The sequence below is a fragment of the Musa acuminata genome, chromosome BXJ2-9, assembly GCF_036884655.1.
Source record: "Musa acuminata AAA Group cultivar baxijiao chromosome BXJ2-9, Cavendish_Baxijiao_AAA, whole genome shotgun sequence".
In the NCBI taxonomy this organism is placed as follows: Eukaryota; Viridiplantae; Streptophyta; class Magnoliopsida; order Zingiberales; family Musaceae; genus Musa; species Musa acuminata.
The window spans coordinates 1,993,834-2,012,222 of NC_088346.1; the positions used below are offsets into that span (position 1 = coordinate 1,993,834).

At 41.1% G+C, this 18,389-nt stretch overlaps 3 protein-coding genes and 1 pseudogene across 8 annotated transcripts; 2 read left to right on the top strand and 2 right to left on the bottom strand.

Annotated features, from left to right (window-relative positions):
* Positions 1–47: 47 nt before the first annotated feature.
* On the bottom strand, positions 48–6,028 carry LOC103996787 (disease resistance protein RGA2-like). Of its 3 annotated transcripts, none has more exons than XM_009417778.3 (3): positions 5,864–6,028; positions 500–3,978; positions 48–349 (listed from the first exon to the last, which is right to left on the bottom strand). In XM_009417778.3, exon 2 carries the CDS (start codon positions 3,959–3,961, stop codon positions 518–520), a length of 3,444 nt encoding a protein of 1,147 aa, XP_009416053.2. In that variant the 5' UTR covers positions 3,962–3,978; positions 5,864–6,028; the 3' UTR covers positions 48–349; positions 500–517. The 3 variants fall into 3 exon arrangements, with proteins under 3 accessions (XP_009416053.2, XP_009416052.2, XP_064980212.1); XM_009417777.3 differs by having other exon boundaries at positions 48–416; XM_065124140.1 differs by having other exon boundaries at positions 48–416; positions 500–5,326.
* Positions 6,029–6,706: 678 nt separating this feature from the next.
* Positions 6,707–8,582, top strand: LOC135623490 (F-box protein PP2-B11-like; annotated as a pseudogene).
* Positions 8,583–9,374: 792 nt separating this feature from the next.
* Positions 9,375–10,391, bottom strand: LOC135623491 (uncharacterized). 4 transcript variants are annotated; one of them, XM_065126516.1, is made up of 3 exons: positions 10,254–10,391; positions 9,602–10,138; positions 9,375–9,508 (listed from the first exon to the last, which is right to left on the bottom strand). In XM_065126516.1, exon 2 carries the CDS (start codon positions 10,106–10,108, stop codon positions 9,641–9,643), a length of 468 nt encoding a protein of 155 aa, XP_064982588.1. In that variant the 5' UTR covers positions 10,109–10,138; positions 10,254–10,391; the 3' UTR covers positions 9,375–9,508; positions 9,602–9,640. The 4 variants fall into 4 exon arrangements, with proteins under 4 accessions (XP_064982588.1, XP_064982589.1, XP_064982587.1 ...); XM_065126517.1 differs by having other exon boundaries at positions 9,376–9,511; XM_065126515.1 differs by having other exon boundaries at positions 9,493–10,138.
* A 1,412-nt stretch (positions 10,392–11,803) lies between these two features.
* Positions 11,804–18,271, top strand: LOC135622362 (microtubule-associated protein TORTIFOLIA1-like). Its single transcript, XM_065124141.1, has 6 exons — positions 11,804–12,895; positions 13,949–14,140; positions 14,285–14,378; positions 14,457–15,178; positions 16,100–16,981; positions 17,912–18,271. The coding sequence occupies exons 1-6, from the start codon at positions 12,065–12,067 to the stop codon at positions 18,086–18,088; spliced, it is 2,898 nt and encodes a 965-aa protein (XP_064980213.1). The 5' UTR covers positions 11,804–12,064; the 3' UTR covers positions 18,089–18,271.
* The last annotated feature ends 118 nt before the right edge of the window (positions 18,272–18,389 follow it).

An 18,389-nucleotide genomic window follows, 5' to 3' on the forward strand; every position in this document is an offset into this window, starting at 1 on the left:
CCCATCGATAAGATTTTAGATTTAAATAACATTATATCACCAATGGATGCTATCAAGGAAAACTAATATGGTTGGCAATGGTCAAATACCAAATGAGGTTTTCACATTTTCCCATAGAATTTTATTACCCTCCCGTAGTTGCTATTTTCTTGAAACAATACTCAAGTGACTGCTAAATTGATCGTACCACACTACATATCATATAAAGTTTGAATAACTAAAGCACATAAAACACTTTTTGACAATTCAATTCATTCCCCCAGTTGTCATCATCATCATCATCATGTTCAGTTCCATCTCCAATACAAACTTGGTCGGCAGCAGCACCACCACAAGTGACTCTGGTCATCTGCAGGAAATACATAACCAAAGATGATGTGTTCTTCCATGCCCGGTGCATCGATGCGTTTATTGGACTGATGGCAACAACAACTGAGATAAGAAGATGATCATGCAAAAATAATAAAACATAGATTGGAAAAGAAAAAGGAAAACAAACCCAAAGAACTGAGGACTGCTATTCCTGTTCCTGTTGCTGCGATGCCACGGATTCGATTTCCTGATCATCAGTTCGTATGTAAGGAATATGGGCGATCTTTGGCCAGTCAGCTCCCTCATCCTTTCTGCACCGCTCGCTCAGTGATGGGCATTGCAAGATAATCAATTCTTTCAGCAACAATGGCAGGCCATTCTCGGGCAGTGACTTGATTTCAGGACAGGTAAAGATTTCCAACTTCTTGATGGAGGAAATGTTGGCCAAATTAGCAGGAAGGCTCAGCAGTTCTGCACAAAATGCGAATTCAAGTACTTCCAGGGAGGGTAACTGTTGAAGCCACTCCTCCTGCTCGACTGTGAAGGAAGCAAGATGCTTGCAACTCCAACACCGCAGTCTCCGTAGAGCGTGGATTCTTCCAAACATGAGACTCATATTATCAAGAGCGCATCCGTCGGTGTTGAAATAAGAGAGAGATCTCAAGTTCTGCTCATCACTTGGTTGGTCCCACTGTAAGCCCGGCTCATAGAAGTTAGGACATCCTTCGAGCGTTAGCTCTCTCAGTTTGGGAAGGGATCGAATCCCACCAAGTAATCTCAACTCTGGGCAATTAATAAGCCATAAACCATTGAGATTGCTGAGGTTAGACAGACAAACTGAGGCTCTATGTATGCAATCACGAAGCTCCACAAAGTTGAGAGAGGTTAGCAACAGGAGACATCCAGATAGATCACTACCAAGGTCGCCAATGTTCGATAAACTTAGCACTTTTAGAAACGAAGTAAGCAGGTGAGGAAGAGGTGCTTTTCTCAGCTTCATGCAATTACAAATGTGGAGTTCACGAAGACGAGGTAAAAACTGCCTACTGTCTGCTTCAGACCATTCCTCGCATCCCTCCAATAACTCGAATCTTAGAAACTCCAACGACGGGAAGACTGGATCAGCATTCTCATAAAGTTCAACTCCAATGAGTTTTAGCGCAGGCATCGCCTTGAATTCAAGATTTTTGAGAAAGGGAAGCTTCCCAAGAGGGGGGAGACTGACAAGCCTTTTACACGAAGTTAAACAAACAGATACCAGGCTGATGAGATGATTGGTTACCAACCAAGTTGGACACCTCAGACCTCCATAAAACATGATCTCAAGCCGTTTCAAACCGCATGGTGGTTCAAGGCCTTCAAGTATATCCATGTCCAGGTCTCCACGGAGGTCTTCCCTATCCTCGGTCCAGATGTTTGACACCTCATCGAGCTGATGTTTATCCTTCAATTGTGCCTCCATGGCCTCCTCCTTGCTTTCCACATTCTCAAGATTCCGTATGCACAGTCGTCTTCTGAGATTTCTCAACTGCTTCAACTCTCCTATCTGGTGCCCTCTCTTCCTTGCAACCTGGAAATTTTCTAATTCCTGAAGGTCGGTCAGTTTCCCAATCTCATTTATTAGTGAGATTGTTCCAGCTTCAGCATAAAAGTATCGCAACCTGATCAGTCTGTCCATTCCTTGTGTTAGCTTGTATAAAGAGAAGCACCCCTTCACATTCAGCACTTGTAGATGGCACAGCCTAGAAAACGATTTAGGCAGCTGTCTGATCTTAGTGTGAGAAATGTCCAAATATCGAAGATGTGATAGCTCGCAGATTGCATCTGGTAACCTCTTTAATCCCATGTGAACATATGACAAATCTAACACCCGCAGGCTCTTGATGTTTTCTAAGATGTCTTCTAAGACCGCATAAAACTCTGTAGGATTAAACTCATGAAAAAATATAATAGTTCTTACCTTCCTAAACTTGTGCACTTCTCTTGCCGCATCAAGTTTTGCAGCTGTAAAAGATAAGTGGCGAACGGTTGGTGGAATTTCCACAGGATCATCATCGTTGACCACACAACATTCATCCAGTGAAACACACACAGCCAAATCTCTGATCAAGTCATGCATCATATATCCACCATCCTGTTTACTCAGAAAGAAGTACCTGTCAGCTAATTCATCGAAAATCTGGCTCCCAATATCCTCTAAACTCATTCTTCCCTGGGATTTGGATTGGATAAAACCTTGAGCAATCCACATTTGTACTAAACGTTCCTTGTGGAAGACGTAAGCCTGGGGAAATACAGAAGCATAAGCAAAACATTGTTTCAGGTTTGTGCTCAGGTGTTGATAACCCAACCCCAAAGATGGCAGGATGTTGCTCACAGCAAAATCTTCTTCCCACCATTCGCTTTCCAAGACTGCGTTCCAAAATTTCTCATCGAATCTGGTTCTTAGCAAACTTCCCAGTGCCTTCCCTGCTAAAGGCAAGCCATGTAGCTTTTGCAATATTTTGTGACCAATTAATTGTAGCTTTGCTTTCAAATCTGGTTTGAGCTCCTCATCGCCAAATGCACAAAGCTCGAAAAGTCTCCTGAAATCATGCTCCTCTAGAGGCTCCAGGTGGATCGGGTTCATGGTCCCCATAATCTCTGCTACTTTTGGACTCTGAGTTGTTAGCAAAATTGTGCTACCTTTGGCCCCGAATGTTAAGGCACTACGGAGTTCCTTCCAAGTCGTTCCCGTTTCATCCCACACATCATCCAGCACAATCAAGAACCTTTTATCCTTAAAGACATCCTTAAGTTTCTTGAGCATGGCAGCTGAACTGATGTTCTCCTCAAAGACTCCACCTGGAGAGTCATATATCAGCTCTTTGAAAATCCTCTTCAACTTGAAATCGTCAGAGACATAAACCCACTTCCGCTTGAAATGGTTAGCGACCCTTTCATCATTGTAAATAAGTTGTGCCAGAGCTGTCTTGCCTACTCCTCCGATGCCTACAATCGAAAGAACACCAAGACTAGGATAGCTGCTACTCCCAGCACCCTTGTTACCAAAATCAGGTTCATCATCTAAACGCAGCAGCATATCTAGTATCTTGTCCCTCTCTTTATCCCTCCCGAACACTTCCTCTCGCATGAATGAGCTGGTCTCCCTAGTTGCAGATTTCCCCTTTGCTATGTACTCATCCACTTCAGCCGTCTTGCTGTCGATGTCGAGAAAAATTTCATCGATATCCCCCACAAGATTCTTCAACCTTTGAAGTTCATCATCTGAGACAAATAAATTCTTGATAAATCTACAAGCTGAGGACACAAATGCAGCCACCTTGCTACTGTCTTGCGACTCTTGAAGTTCTCTGAATTCGAACTCATCGAGTGCATCGTCAGCCTCATAAGCAGCATCTTTGAGTTCCCTTAGCCAATTGACCAGGACTTGGCTCCTGATAGGCTTCCCCTCGGCTGCATGGATCACAGCTAAAATGCGAGGAAGACTGTCCTCCACTTTCTTCAGCATGGTCCTAACATCCACCAGCATGTTGTCATTGTCAGAAGTAGAGGAGAGGGCCTTGTCTCCCATCTTGTCCATAACCTTGCCCGCGACATACCGTGCAAACCATTCTCCCACCATCATAAACATGCCTGTCGTACCCATTGATGCCAATACTTGCACTGCATGGTTTGAGGTTCTTATTTTTTAAAGTAATGGAACAAGGGAAGTCCTAAAGCTTCAAATACACAAGCCTAATCTATTCACTTGGCTAAGTTCTGAACGTCCAAATGACATGAAAGAAAGTAGTAGTGATACATGAGGCCACTAGATTCACATAGTATACTGCATTCACAGAAGAAAAAGGAAATGTACAATTTGACCAACTAATATTCCTACCTCATTTTTTTTTTAGAAAAACCTTTTTCTCTTAAAAGACAACTGTTACCAACTAATAAGCTATTTCCAAGAATGCTGGTTGATTGAAATGATCTTATGATTATGTTGAGAAAAATTAGTAGATCCTTATCCGAATCCAATGAAACTTATGAGATCCCAGTATCCAAATCCTGAACAAAAATAGGTCCTATCCAGAAATCCCATACCAACAACCTCGACATATCTGATGTCAATATTTTAAAAACTGACTGACTTCTAGAGCCACTTATCTATTCGCTCATGCAAAGGGATCATATGACAGCATCATATAATTCTTTTTCTAGACATACATCCAATTCCCAACATTTAGTTCTTTTTCTAGAGGTCGAGAAGCGAAAATTGATTGTAGAACAATGATTCACAAGACAATGTTATTGAGATGCATCTTCATCAAGTTAGGATTACTTTTTAATCTTGAGAAACTGATAACTTTTGATTTTAGTGTTGAGTCAAAGGTTTAAGAGTTTACTAAAAAGTTAAGAACGAGGGCTATATTCAAGTAAGGCTGATAGAAACTAGCACTAGTATTGCAACCTGTAATTGGACCATAAATCTAACATAAAAATGTTCATAATCTTCAATCAGATCTAGGAATTTTTTTTTGTGGTTTCGGATGTGAAGCATGAGACTTGTCTTGTGATACTCATCGGTGACATATACATTGTATTCTTTACCAAGCGGGCGAGATCGAACTATTTGCTGTAATAATAATAATGTATTTAGCATTCTACGGTTCCCTGGGATAAATAAAGAGTGAAGCAGTTTGCTGAAGACATTGGTTCCAAAGAGACTCCCAGTAACTGGATATTAACTAACTCAGGAGTAGTCATTCCAACAAAAAGCACTCTCCACCACACTTTTAGATATGTCAAAGTCGATCATACACCATACCAACAAGATGACTAACTACAAAATATTTCCAAGACAAAATCAATATGTATGTATATAATCAATAGCAATTCAAACGGACATGATAATTCAGCAAAACGCAACATTCATGATAAACAGCATGCTAGTAGACATATACGATCAAAAGTAGCAAAGAGAACAACAGTCTAGCCATCTCCCTCGCTGCTTGACCAGATGTTATGACTGCAAAACATTGGGCATCCTCGAAAAGAATGAGGATTCGTCAGAAAAGGGATGTGCACCACCATAAAGAACAAAATCAGTTTGTTTTTTTTTTCCAGGAATGATGATTATTTACAGTTCTAATATGGAAACGATATGACATCCAAACAAAAGAACAAGAAAAAGGCAGAAATTCTTGTTGACTACTCTATCAGGCCCAAATTGCTTTAAAAAAAGGGTTTTTCAGATCTAAAAGCGAAATACTTCCGGACCTGAAATTAATTTTTAGTAAATGAATCAGTAAATTCTATCGGTTTTCTGTTTTAATCTAAAAGGCAAAGTAATAGACTTGTACTTCTCCGATCGAAGATTCGAAAAGGCAGAAATCTCATGAGATAACAAAGCAAACAAATCGATCGATACTCCAATATCTGATGTGTGGATCTTTCCGGCCCACGACCTGATTCAGATACCAGGAAGACGAAAGAAATCTACCATGGGCATCAAGAAGAACTCCATTTGCCACCCAAAAAAAAAAGTTGGCGCGGGCATACTTACGTTATGGCCTCTGGAAGAAAAGAAGTGACTGGTCGATAAGAGCCAGGCGGCGATACACTTGAGCAGAGGATTTGGGAAACAGCGAAGCGACTTCAGAGCTCCTCTCTGGACGCCCTTCTTCAAAGCTCGTGTTTACCGTTCAGCAAGAATGGTTCACACTGTAATGAAAAAGCCAACTTCAAGTGGGTCTTAAAAAGACGACAAAATCGCAGTCGTTGAATAAACGAAAGATGCGTGCACTTACGCGGCCCATTCAAGATACGAAGACAATTTATATGTTCCAAGAAGAACAAAGGAGTGATGTGGACGTTTTCTAAGCCTATTGTCGTCTCTCAAGTCTACAGAGCTTCGTAGAAGTTTCCTGGGTTTATTAGTCAAGTTTCTATTCTTATCATTGTTTCAGGTCTTCCTCTATTCTTATTATATTAAAATATTAATAATTAATTAGATCAAATTAAATTATGATACTTTTTTAAATCATGAGTATAATGATGATATTGACTCTTTTTTTTTTTTGTTAGAATTGTTAAGATGAAGTTGATATCCTTAATAGATAATCTTCTCTCCTTTAATGATTATGAATATTATTATTATTATTATTATTATTATTATTATTATTATTATATAGAAAGAAATCGTGTAACTAATTCGTTAGTTATTCATGTTCGAACTAACAAATTTGTTAATCTTTAGAGAAATTTATTTATTTTGGTTCGTGCTAATGCAAAAGAGATTATTTTCTTTCGTTAATAAAATTTTCCGACTTTTTCTTTTTAGGAAAAAGAAAAGTAAGTCTACCGCAGCTTCGTCTTCTATAGTTGATTGGTTCGAGGAAGAGAGAAGCCTCCATTCCGCAGGAGTAATGGTGATGGAAAAAAAGAGAGCCAGAAGGGTGGAGAAAGAAGAAGAAGAAGAACGCGAGCGGGGCAACGAGTTTGCGAAGCTGCCGAAGGAGTGCATCCTCCACGTTTTCTCCTTCGCGACACCTCGTGACTCGTGCAGGTCGGCTGTCGTCTCCAAGGCTTTCCTCTCCTGCACGGGGACCGATGCCCTGTGGGAGCGTTTCCTGCCGTCGGATTATGCCGAGATCCTATCGCGGGCCGTTAATCCCGTCTCCTCCCCCTCCTCCAAGAAGGAGCTCTATTTTGGTCTCTGCAAGCCCCCATCCTCATCGACGGCAGAAAACTGGTACGTGAAATGATTCCTTATAACTCCCTTCCTTCCATCTAAAAATTGCATACTATTTATTCGAGTGAAACTGAAATTTGATTCTCAATTTAGTCTTTTTTATCATATTAATCCTTTAACAGTAATTAAATTAATTATGTAGCAATCAAATTCTTTCTTGCATCTACCGATCGTCAGTTCGAACTAATCTAAAATTTTAGATATATTCTATTTCATTTATTTTTCTTATTTTCCTTTTCGTTGGTTTGATGATTGATTAATATGACATAAGCGTTGCTAAGTTCAAGTAAAAGTATACTTTTGCGGCTACGATTCACTCAACTGTAAACGATTGCTGCGAAGTTGTAATCAAATTATTTGTGAGATCTGAAATTATTTGTATCATTAGCATTAACAAGGAAGACGAAACAATAAGAAAGGCATCAAATTACATAGCTCTTCTCGAAATTAGAACACTAAATTTTCCATGCGATCCATCCATCTCCGTGTATCCAATACTTGGTTCTTCTCCATACGCGGAACGAAAAGCTTCTTCTGAACTGCCGATTTCTCTTCAATGTCAGAGCTTTCATTTGGAGAGATCGACCGGGCGCAAGTGTTACATGGTGTCTTCGAGTAGCATGTGGATGGCATGGCGGCACGAATGGCGACATTGGAGATGGATCTCACATTCAGACTCCAGGTGACTGCTACTACCACTACTTGTACACTGAACTGAAAATAACACAATACATTTGCAAGCATTTCTAAGAAGCGAGAGAAAGGCAAATGCAAATACTGGTGGTCACCTGATTGAACCATGAAACAATTTATTTCACAGTATCAATTCATTTAACGCTCGATTGAGATTTGCTTCAAAGTTGGAGGAGGAATGAATTCAGTGACCCATTTAAAATTTCACATATTTAAGTTAATAACATCGTCACTTTATTCATTTTGGATCATCAGGTTTGGAGAGGTGGCAGAGCTTGTATCCGTTTGTTGGCTTGAAATCACTGGCAGCATAAATAGTGGACTGCTCTCCAAGAAGACGTGGTATACGGCTTATATGGTCTTCAAGTTGGCTTCCGGCGCATATGGCCTCAATGCCCCTCCGCAGAAAGTCTCGGTCAGCTTGGGAACCTATTCATCCGATAGAGTCATTACTCTACAACAGGATGATGATGGTGATGACGACGAGCAGGAGGAGGAGGAGGAGCAAGGAAAGAGGAAGCTGAGAGACGATGGTTGGATGGAGATCGACCTGGGTGATTTCTACAACGATGAAGGGGATAAAGGGGAAGTATGGATCCACCTGAGCGAGTGCGAAGCCCTGCATTTCAAGCATGGACTCCTCATCGAGGGACTTGAGTTCAGACCCAAGATTTAAGGAGGACATGCATGCGCACTAGCCAGGAGGAGACTCGATGACTCTTTTAAAGAACTTGAACCTTGCTTTTCATGATCCATTTCATCATGAGCTGATAGAGAGAGAAACTCTGGGCTTCTAAGCTTATTTCATATATAATAAACTTCACTGTTATTAATCGTACTAATTATTTTGTTAGAAAAAGATTCTAGTCATATGATTTAGTATTTTACCATGAAACTTTTTTCATTCGGAGTTGTTCTCCTCTGACTCTGAGAACGATAACATGCTTGTGGATGTAGAGGACATACTTGCTCGAATCCAAGCTATGATCCATGCAGCTGAGGGGAAGCCGATCGAAAGCCGAGTACTGACCGATTGGCAATGTGAACTCAAAGATGATGCTTATGATAAGGACTACAATTATGCTGCACGATGTTCAAAAAGTCTCCAGCAGTCAAAGAATCGTGCTGACCAATCTACTGTCGAGACGCGCTCAGAGAATTGCAACAGTTCTGCCAAGTCCTAGAAAACATCAAGAGCCTGCGAGTGTTGGATTTTTCATACAGCCCACATGGTGGTCAGATGTTACCAGAGGCTATCTGTGACCTTCCATGTCTTCGGTATTTAGACCATTCTCACACTATGATCATACGACTGCCTAAATCAATGTCTAGGCTTTGCCACCTGCAATTGCTGAATCTGAAAAGGTGCCATTTGAATGCAAGAGATGACATGGTTTGAGGACACCTCATGGGAGAGTCGAAGGACCTAACAAGTATCAGGAGGCGACTTACTGTACAGAAGCTTGAGAATGTCGAGAGCAAGGAGGAGGCCGCGGAAGCAAAATTAAAGGAGAAAGAGCACCTCGATCAACCGTTGTTGTCCTGGAATCCTGGCGTAGGAAGCCAAGGGAGAGATGTGATCGATCTTAGAAAGCTTACGATCGACCGCTACGGTGATCCGACATATCCAACTTGGTTGGTGACCGCCAATCCGCGTCTCATAAATCTTGTATCTATCTTCCTCGGTGGCTGTGCAAATTGTCAAAGTCTCCCACCCTCGGGGCAGCTTCCCTTTCTCGAGGGTATTACACATCGAGTTAATGCCTGCTGAAAGCGAATCGGAGTTGAATTTTACGGCAGATTCTGATCCGGTCTTTACGGTGGAACAGCACAGAGTGAAAATGAATGTACAGGCACCTGAGAACAGAGTGGGAAGAAGCTGAGCATGCCCGAGGACTAGGAGATGGATTCGGAGAGCTTGGAGAAGCTGAGCTTCTTGAGGCGGTTGCTCATCGGGTTGCTGCACTTCAGATCGACAACTTCCACAGTGTAACCCTGACCTTTCTTCTCCACCTTATCCGTACCAGAGTTCCGAGCCATCGGACTGTCACCATACCCTAATATCGGAACTCGATGGCCATTTTTGCGTGTGCTGTGTCGGCGTTTCTGAGCATCCGCACAGTGACCCTGCCCGATACTGCTGCCGCTGCTGCCACATCCATCTGCTTGATTTCTCCTTCGCGATGCTTTCCCAGGAGCAGCACCGCAGGGTACGAAGACGGGACCTGTTTGTTGTCTTCTTCGAGCGGAAGAAGATGCTTGTTCCGAGTGCTTCATGGATTCTAATTCTCGAGTCATCAGGGAGCCAATGGTGCCGGTTGTGCCGACCTCGAGAGAGCCTTCGCCATCGTCACTGACATCCATGTTATGTCGATGGAGAATTGATCCTGCAAGCTGTGGATCGGCGTTATGAATTCTGAAAAGAGTTCATCAAAAGTTTTCCTTTTTCTTTCGAATAAAACAACACAAAAATAGAAGCATAGAGGATTCGGAGATTTGATTCACTCACAGAAACTAAATATCACAAAAGCCAGAGGTCGGAATTCTTCACCGGAAGCATTCTCTCGTTCATAAAGATCTTACCTAAGACCGATGGAATCTATCATCAGATATCATACGATCCAACAAGAACAACTCCAAGACGTCAAAAATCTAGGAAAGAAACATAAAATGATGGAAGAGTGCCACTCCTCCTGTAAAGCTATCCATGAAGAGAGAGCCACGGCATTATTGCAAGCAGACGCTTCTGATGACATGACTTACAGAGATTGGGGGCATAGGTGAAACCATAATTAATACACATCATAAAGCATCGAGCAACTTAAGGCCCCAAAAGCATAAGTTTAAGATATCATGACCAACCAAATCCTGAATTCACTGTGCAAACCACATGCATGCATGAATACACCGATCCAAATAAAACGTATAGGTACATATAAAACAATGATGTGTCTGGTTGAGGTTGGGTCCATCGTCCTCACAATGCCTTGGACCTCAAGGTGGAATTCGATCACCAAGGAGTACTTTTTGGAGCTTTCCTAATTCAAAATTTGTGATTGAGATCTATCTTTTAACTACTACTATGCAAGAACATCAAATGATCCATTAATAATATGACTGGTTGCATTTGATGAAGGATGATGACAAGAGCATCGCAGCCTTAGTGTTGTAGTATATTTATGCATAATGAAAAATGGTATCCGCTACTAGTTTGTTACATGTATAAATTAAGAGAGAGAAATAATAATAATAATAATAATAATAATAATAATAATAATAATAATAATAATAATAATAATAAAAGATAAATTAGTTTCAACGCAACTAATCTATTAATTTTGTTAAGTTTAATACTTAAGCTCAAATTAATAGTCTTTATCTTTTTTTAGTATAGGATTAAATTAAGATGTTATAATTTCTTTATTTAATGGCTTAATATTTTTTTTAAGCCCAAGATGGTTCAAAATTAAAGTCTAATCTGATTCATGTGAAACATAATTGGGTGATTATATTTTTTCTTATTCGAGTCTCTCTCACTATAGCCAGTAACATATAATTTATGGCTCAATTAGATACTTTGTCTGCTAACTTTATTTAAGATCGACATTCATGAGTCGTCAATTACTATCCCAATTATTAATGTCATTCGTTTGCTGAAACAAAGACAATACATTTGTCGATCGAGAGATCGGTGGCTGTGCAGCTCTCGTTTCACGTGAATTCTTCGAGAACGCCAATCGTGTGAAAGAATTCATACACCGTTCTTAAATCAGCTCACCACTAAAAACCATCCCCCGCGTGCATCTCAAACATGTGTGTCCTATTTGATGTGGCAATTTACGATACCACTCTTCCCAGAATCGAGTTCCTCATCTCACAGGGGTAATCTCCAATGTCCCCCAACATCCATCGTCCGATTCCCATTATGATCCCTTTCCTTGTCATCTCCAACCTCACATCGCTTGCTTGGATCACACACATCATCATCATCAACATCATCATCATCATGTTGATTCCGCTCCTTCCCCCTCTTTAATACCAACCTTGGACGACTCCTCACTTACAGTTCACTCCTCGCCGCTCTCACAAAGAAAAGGCCAAGCCTTCAAGTCTACTCTATTCCCCTTCACTCTCCCCCTCCTCTCTCTCCAACTTCCTCCTCCTCCTCTTCTCCTCCCAACAACAAACATTTCAAGATCCCTCAACCCAAACCACCCCTTCTCCTCCCCTCTTTGACCTTTCGTTCCACAATCTTTCCCTCCTCCCATTTGCTACATTCCTTCTTTGTTCCATCAAGATCCAATTTTTGTCTCTCTTTAAATGGCTACTTCCACCTCCAAACCCTCTTCTAGGCTCTCCAAACCCTCTTCCTCCTCTTCCAAATCCCAATCTTGCTCTTCCTCCTCTTCTGGCCTTTCCTCCCATGTCGCCATGGTGGAGCTCAAGTCGCGGATCCTCGCGGCGCTCGCGAAGCTATCCGATCGCGACACCCACCAGATCGCCGTCGACGACCTCGAGAAGATCATCCGCACCCTCCCCGCGGAGGGCGTCCCCGTGCTCCTCAACGCCCTCGTCCACGACCCCTCCCTGCCTTCGCCCATCCCCCAAGACACCCCCGGCTCCAAGCACCCCTCCTTCCTGATCGCTCGCCGCGAGTCCCTCCGCCTCCTCGCCCTCCTCTGTGCATTCCACACTGACGCCGCCTCCGCCCACCTTTCCAAGATCATGGCCCACATTGCCCGCCGCATCAAGGACTCGGCCTCTGACTCCTCTGTTCGCGATGCCTGTCGCGACGCCGCGGGCTCGCTCGCGGCTCTCTACCTTCGCCCCTGGGTCGCGGCAGCGGCTGCGCCGGAGGACAGCGCTGGCGGCATCGGAGGATCATCTTCGATGGTGGCGCTGTTCGTGAAGCCGCTGTTCGACGCCATGGGGGAGCAGAATAAGGCGGTGCAAGGCGGGGCAGCCATGTGCCTTGCTAGGGTGGTGGAGTGTGCCGGGGTTAACGATGATGGTGGGGAGGGGGAGGAGGGAAGGGTGACGGCGTCGGGGACGATGCTCCAGAGGTTGTGCCCCAGGATCTGTAAGCTTCTTGGAGGCCAGAGCTTTCTTGCCAAGGGGGCGTTGCTTTCAGTTGTCTCTAGCTTGGCGCAGGTCTGTTCGTGGATTCTTTTAGTTTCTTGACATTGTCTATATAACCTACCAATGTAGATTGTTTTGGTAGGCATTAAGCCCTTACGTTAGAACAACCTCCTGGGTTTGTATGTGTCGACGGTGATGATGGCATTCAAGGTAAACCACATTGTGCGATCTGAACTGGAGATCAGATCCATGGAATTTTCCTCTCTTCTTTCGGTTAATCTGTCCTTAATGGTCTCATTGAAGCCAATGAGATTTTCCATATTCTCATTTTTGTAGTCTTGATTGTGGGAAATTTATGTTGGCTCTCTGTGTTCTTCTCTTCTGTACTCCTGTTGTCTGATTAAATTCTTTCTTAACAATGCTTTGATTTTTTTTTTTTACCTAATTGATCCTTTCTGTTGCTCTTACTTCATGGTATCCTGTTTGTCTTCTTTCTTCTTGACACTTATGTAGTTATGTTCTAATTTAAGAATGTATACATTTTTAATGGTTTTCAAATCATGTCTAGTATGGTTTATCTCAATTTCAGCATGTTTCATCATCTTTGCAGAGAAGCAGCTTGTCTTTTTAATTTTATACCTCAGAGTTGGGCAGCATCAGATATATCTTGTAAATGCTCTTTGGTGTTTAATAAACTTATCTGATCGTATGCTTTGTTTTTTTAGAGTGTTAATAAGAACTGATAAACCAAAAAAAAAAAAAATTGAGATGTTGCCTATTTTTCTCCTCAAAGAAACATATTCACGGTTTGAAATCAGTAGTCAATTATTCCACTTGTAAAATAACACAATCTTTTTACCTCAGCTTTAAATGTATGTCTTCTTCATCAAATAAACAATTTCAAGATGGAAATGATATTTTGAATCCTCGCTTTTTATTTTTATTTCTGTTGTAATTTACTAGTGTTTGGTCAGGGGCTTCTGTTGGCAATATATCATTTACTATTATTCTTGATAGAGAAAAGTGCTCTCTTTGCATACACCAAGAGAACAGGCTACAGTTTCTGAAGGAAATCAGATTAGATTAGGTTGGTCCAAACAGAATACTTACCACTTTGTTTTTCAGGTAGGAGCGATACATCTGCAGAGCATGCAACAACTGCTGCAAATTGTTCGTGAATGTCTTGAAAGCAGTGAATGGGCTACCCGTAAGGCAGCTGCAGACACATTGTGTGTCTTGGCCTCTCACTCGAGTCATTTGCTTGGTGATGGAGCTGCAGCAACAATAACTGCCCTTGACGCTTGCCGTTTTGATAAGGTGTCTCTTTTATTAATGCATCAATTACAAAATATGTGCTTAAACTTGATATAGTCAGTTGAACATAATTTTTAATGGAAGTTTGTCAAAGGCTATACATCTTGTTTTGCTAGGTCTGTCAACATCTTGCATTATCCTTTTTAGGTAAAACCTGTCAGAGATAGCATGATGGAGGCACTGCAGCTATGGAAGAAGATCAAAGGACAAGGAGAGGATGGAACATCAGGAGACAAAAAAGGCATGTGCTGAGTGTTCTGACATTTTAAACTTATCCTTCTTTTCCAGTTTCTGTTACTTCCTTTTTTCTGACCTGCAGATTCTAGAAACTCTGACTTAACTGATAGTGAGGAAAAGGCAACTCACAAGAGGTCCAACTCTAATAAGAGGTCAGAAACTTTGAAAAACTCATCTGCTGGTTCTTCACCCAGTGAAAATGATTCTGTATCCAGAGGAAAAGGCACTAATATGCCTGAGAAAGCAGTCATACTGTTAAAGAAAAAAGCACCATCTTTGACTGACAAAGAATTGAACCCAGACTTCTTCCAAAAGCTTGAGAAGAAGAGTTCAGATGACCTGCCTGTAGAAGTAGTGTTACCTCGTAATTGTTTGCAGTCTTCCCATTCACAATGTGAAGAAGGACCAGAAGCAATTTATAGTGATTCAACGGAAACACCAAAGCATAGTGGAGCAACACTCCAGCAATCGGATGACATTCATGGACATAATAATGCTAATTATCATAATGCAGAGAAACGACTGGGGGTTCACAATAATGTGCAAGACTCGGATTATTTTCCTAGGGGGAGATGGATAGAGCAAAGAGGTATCAGAGCAAAAGAATCAAAAGCAGAGGATTTTGATGGTGACGATAGATTGGAGGTCTGTCAGAAAGATCCCTCTCCCGGCTGTCTTAATGTCCCTAGATCTGATGCTCATGCTGAAGGGTCCTTTATGAGCAATAAAGCGAATTGGTCTGCCACACAGAGGCAGCTAGCCCAATTAGAGAGGCAACAAATCAGTCTTATGAACATGTTACAGGTTTGCCATAAATGAAGTTGCTAGTTTTTCATTATTTTTTATGTAACAATAAATTCTTTTTTCTTTCCTTCATTTAATGATTTAGTAGCTCATTTTTTTATTGCTTTTAGCAGATTGTTAGACTGCATATCCTTTTAGTGCCTGTTGGCTCTCAAGATTGGTCTCATTATGTTTTTCGTTGTTTATGAAGATTGATTTACAAAGAGTAGTTTTATATTTCTCATTCATGTTTAGATGTGTTTCTACAAGTATCTTGTTTCTTTTTCTTGCACTTTATGATAATTTGTTGTTCTAAGATAATATTCCTCAAACTTTTCCTACCTTCAGCCTATAATTGGACTTTTTGAAAACTTTCTCACTGAATGCTGTCCATTTATTCTATTCTTGCTCCACCTCTTAATGTGCCACAAATACTGATTGGTTTGCCTCATATAATTGATTCATCTATTGTGTGATATCACTATTTACATTTGCCTTTTTTTCTTTATATAATAGTATAAGATCAAGTTGATAACTTAATTCTTTTTTCTGTCTTTTAGTCGCTTGAAGAAGTGGTATCTTGGTAAAGGTGACTTCATTATGTGATCCACTTGTGTTAAAGGATCAAATATGGTTGCAACTTTGATATTGTACCTTTTTCTTGTTTATACAATATATTCAGGCGCACTCCGCCTTGGATATTCAGAAGCAATTGTTCATGCACAGGTACTTCCTTCTAACACAAGCAACTACTGAAACGATGTGTGAATGCATACCGATGTCATGTGAATACCACTGATGCGAGTAAAGCCCACTGTCACATTGAAAAGATTTTCTGGGATTTGGACAATCACATTGAGAAGATTTTTCTGCCTGTTACCATATGCCTGATATACATGTTGCCAGCTGGCAAGCAGCTCACCTGTTGCTTTTGTATTGCAGGACTTTATGGGAGGTTCCCATGATAGCATGGTAACTCTAGAAAATCGAGTGAGGGGTCTTGAGAGAGTTGTTGATGAAATGGCCCATGATTTGGCTATTAAACCAGGAAGGAGAGGTGGAAATATGATGCAGGGATTCGATAACTCTCCAGGTAGGTCTTCAGGCAAGTACAATGGCCTTCATGATTGCTCCAACTCAAAGTTTGGCAGGGACAGTGAGGGGCGGTTCCCATTTCCAGAGAGGTTTCTCTCATCAGAAAGTATGGTTTCTGGAGTAAGGAGACGAGGTTCTCCTTGGAGGTCAGAATCTGAAACATGGGATTGCCATGGTGCCTCAAGGAATGGTGTCGTGAACTCTAGGAGAGGGTTCAATGCTGTTCCAGTGGATGGTAGAGTACCTAGATCTGAGCATGACGCTGATCAAGTTGGTGGCAGGTGGGCCTGGGATAAGGGACCAGGACCATTTAGGCTTGGTGAAGGGCCTTCTGCAAGAAGTGTTTGGCAAGCCTCAAAGGATGAGGCTACTTTAGAAGCTATCCGAGTAGCTGGGGAAGACAACATAACATCCATAACTGCAGCACGAGTAGCTGTTCCTGAATTAGATGCTGAAGGTATAGCAGATGATAATCTGGGGCTGGACAAGGGTCCACTTTGGGCTTCGTGGACTCGTGCGATGGATTCACTTTATGTTGGCGATGTTGATTCAGCTTATGCAGAGATTCTGTCTACTGGTGATGACTTATTACTTGTAAAGCTAATGGATAAATCTGGTCCAGTATTTGATCAGCTCTCTAATGAAATAGCGAGCGAAGTCTTTCGTGCAATTGGACAGTTTGTTCTGGAAGAAAGCTTGTTTGATATAGCGCTTAGCTGGCTCCATCAGGTATCATTATTGATATACAAATATTTATTTGATTGTGTTTCAGTTATTCTCTATTACAATATCTTTTATAAAATATTGTGCAAATAGTTGGGCAATTATGGTTTTATAGTTGTTGTTGATATTATTGTTGTGCAAATAGATTAAATTCGTTAATGCACAAAGCTAGATTATATTGATTCTTTTTTATGTTTGGGGTGTATATGATTTATCTTGATTATTAAGGTAGACTTTTGTGAAGTTGACAAAAGTAGTACACTTGTTTACACCCATGTGGTTAAGCATGATGAAGTTTTCTTTTCTGTATTCCTACTATGGTGTTTAAGAGAAAAATTAGGAAAATATACCAACTTATTTGACATTATTCATGGCAGAGCACGTGGAGAATAGGAGAATGTGCCAACTTATTGGACATTCTGTTTTCCTGTTAGCTTTCTGACATCCACAAACAAATTCTTCAGTATTTGGAGCTTGTGGAAAATCCACTAGTTCATCTGAAAGTTGAGTTCGTTTCAGCTGTGCAAATGTTAGTTTAGCATCTTTCATTTTGGATAACTAAACTGCATGATGATGTTTCTTTTTCTTTCATCTAAAAATAAAATGCCAAAGGTCAAACGCAAGAGACATGTTTCATATTTTTTTTGTTTTATTGTATTTTAAGAATATATCTCTATTTCAGATGTTTCTTGAAGCAAAAAGCCTATCTTTTAAAGAAACAAATTACGAGACCATGCGATCCGAACATGCAGTCATTTAAATTCCCACTTTTGAGTGCTACTCTTTTGTGGCGTCCACAAAGCTTTTGCTCATTAAAAAAAACAAAAAGACAATAAATCAAGTTTGCCTTTCTTTTCATTTATTTGCAAAAAGAAAGTAAAGCTCAATGGGGACTTTTGCGGAAATTATGTAATCGTTCAATGTTTGCTTTTGTAGTTATCGGATCTTGTCGTGGAGAATGGAAGCGAGTTTCTCAGCATCCCCCTCGAATGGAAGAGAGAGATGTTGCTGAATCTTCGTGAAGCTTCTGTTTCAGAACCACCAGAATATTGGGAGGGGACACCACCGGATCAGCTAATGATGCATTTAGCGGCTGCATGGGGTCTCAACTAGCAACAGCATATTAAGTAGCATGTAACAAGTTTCTCATGGGTGTCGTCTAATTCTATTTTTTTCATCAGCTTTGGCTCATTAGAAGGATAATATAGCGTATGTAATGGAATCTACGAGAAAAATATGGAGCTTTTCTAGCAGAAATGTGATGACACTTATGAGGTGTCACTCGTTCTTTACCAATCATCTCTGTTGATTGTGTACACAATTACTTTTTTGTTGAGCCCAGAAGAAAAACAAATCAGGGAAGCTAACACGAAGAGATGATGCTTTCCTGATGCATGTAGAGCAGATAACTTGG

Coding starts and splice junctions, on each gene's coding strand:
- LOC103996787 (XM_009417778.3), bottom strand. CDS start 3,961: ATGGGTACGACAGGCATGTTTATGATGGTGGGAGAATGGTTTGCACGG.
- LOC135622362 (XM_065124141.1), top strand. CDS start 12,065: ATGGCTACTTCCACCTCCAAACCCTCTTCTAGGCTCTCCAAACCCTCT. Junction 12,896..13,948: donor TTGTCTCTAGCTTGGCGCAG/GTCTGTTCGTGG, acceptor TTTGTTTTTCAG/GTAGGAGCGATACATCTGCA. Junction 14,141..14,284: donor ACGCTTGCCGTTTTGATAAG/GTGTCTCTTTTA, acceptor TATCCTTTTTAG/GTAAAACCTGTCAGAGATAG.
- LOC135623491 (XM_065126516.1), bottom strand. CDS start 10,108: ATGGATGTCAGTGACGATGGCGAAGGCTCTCTCGAGGTCGGCACAACC.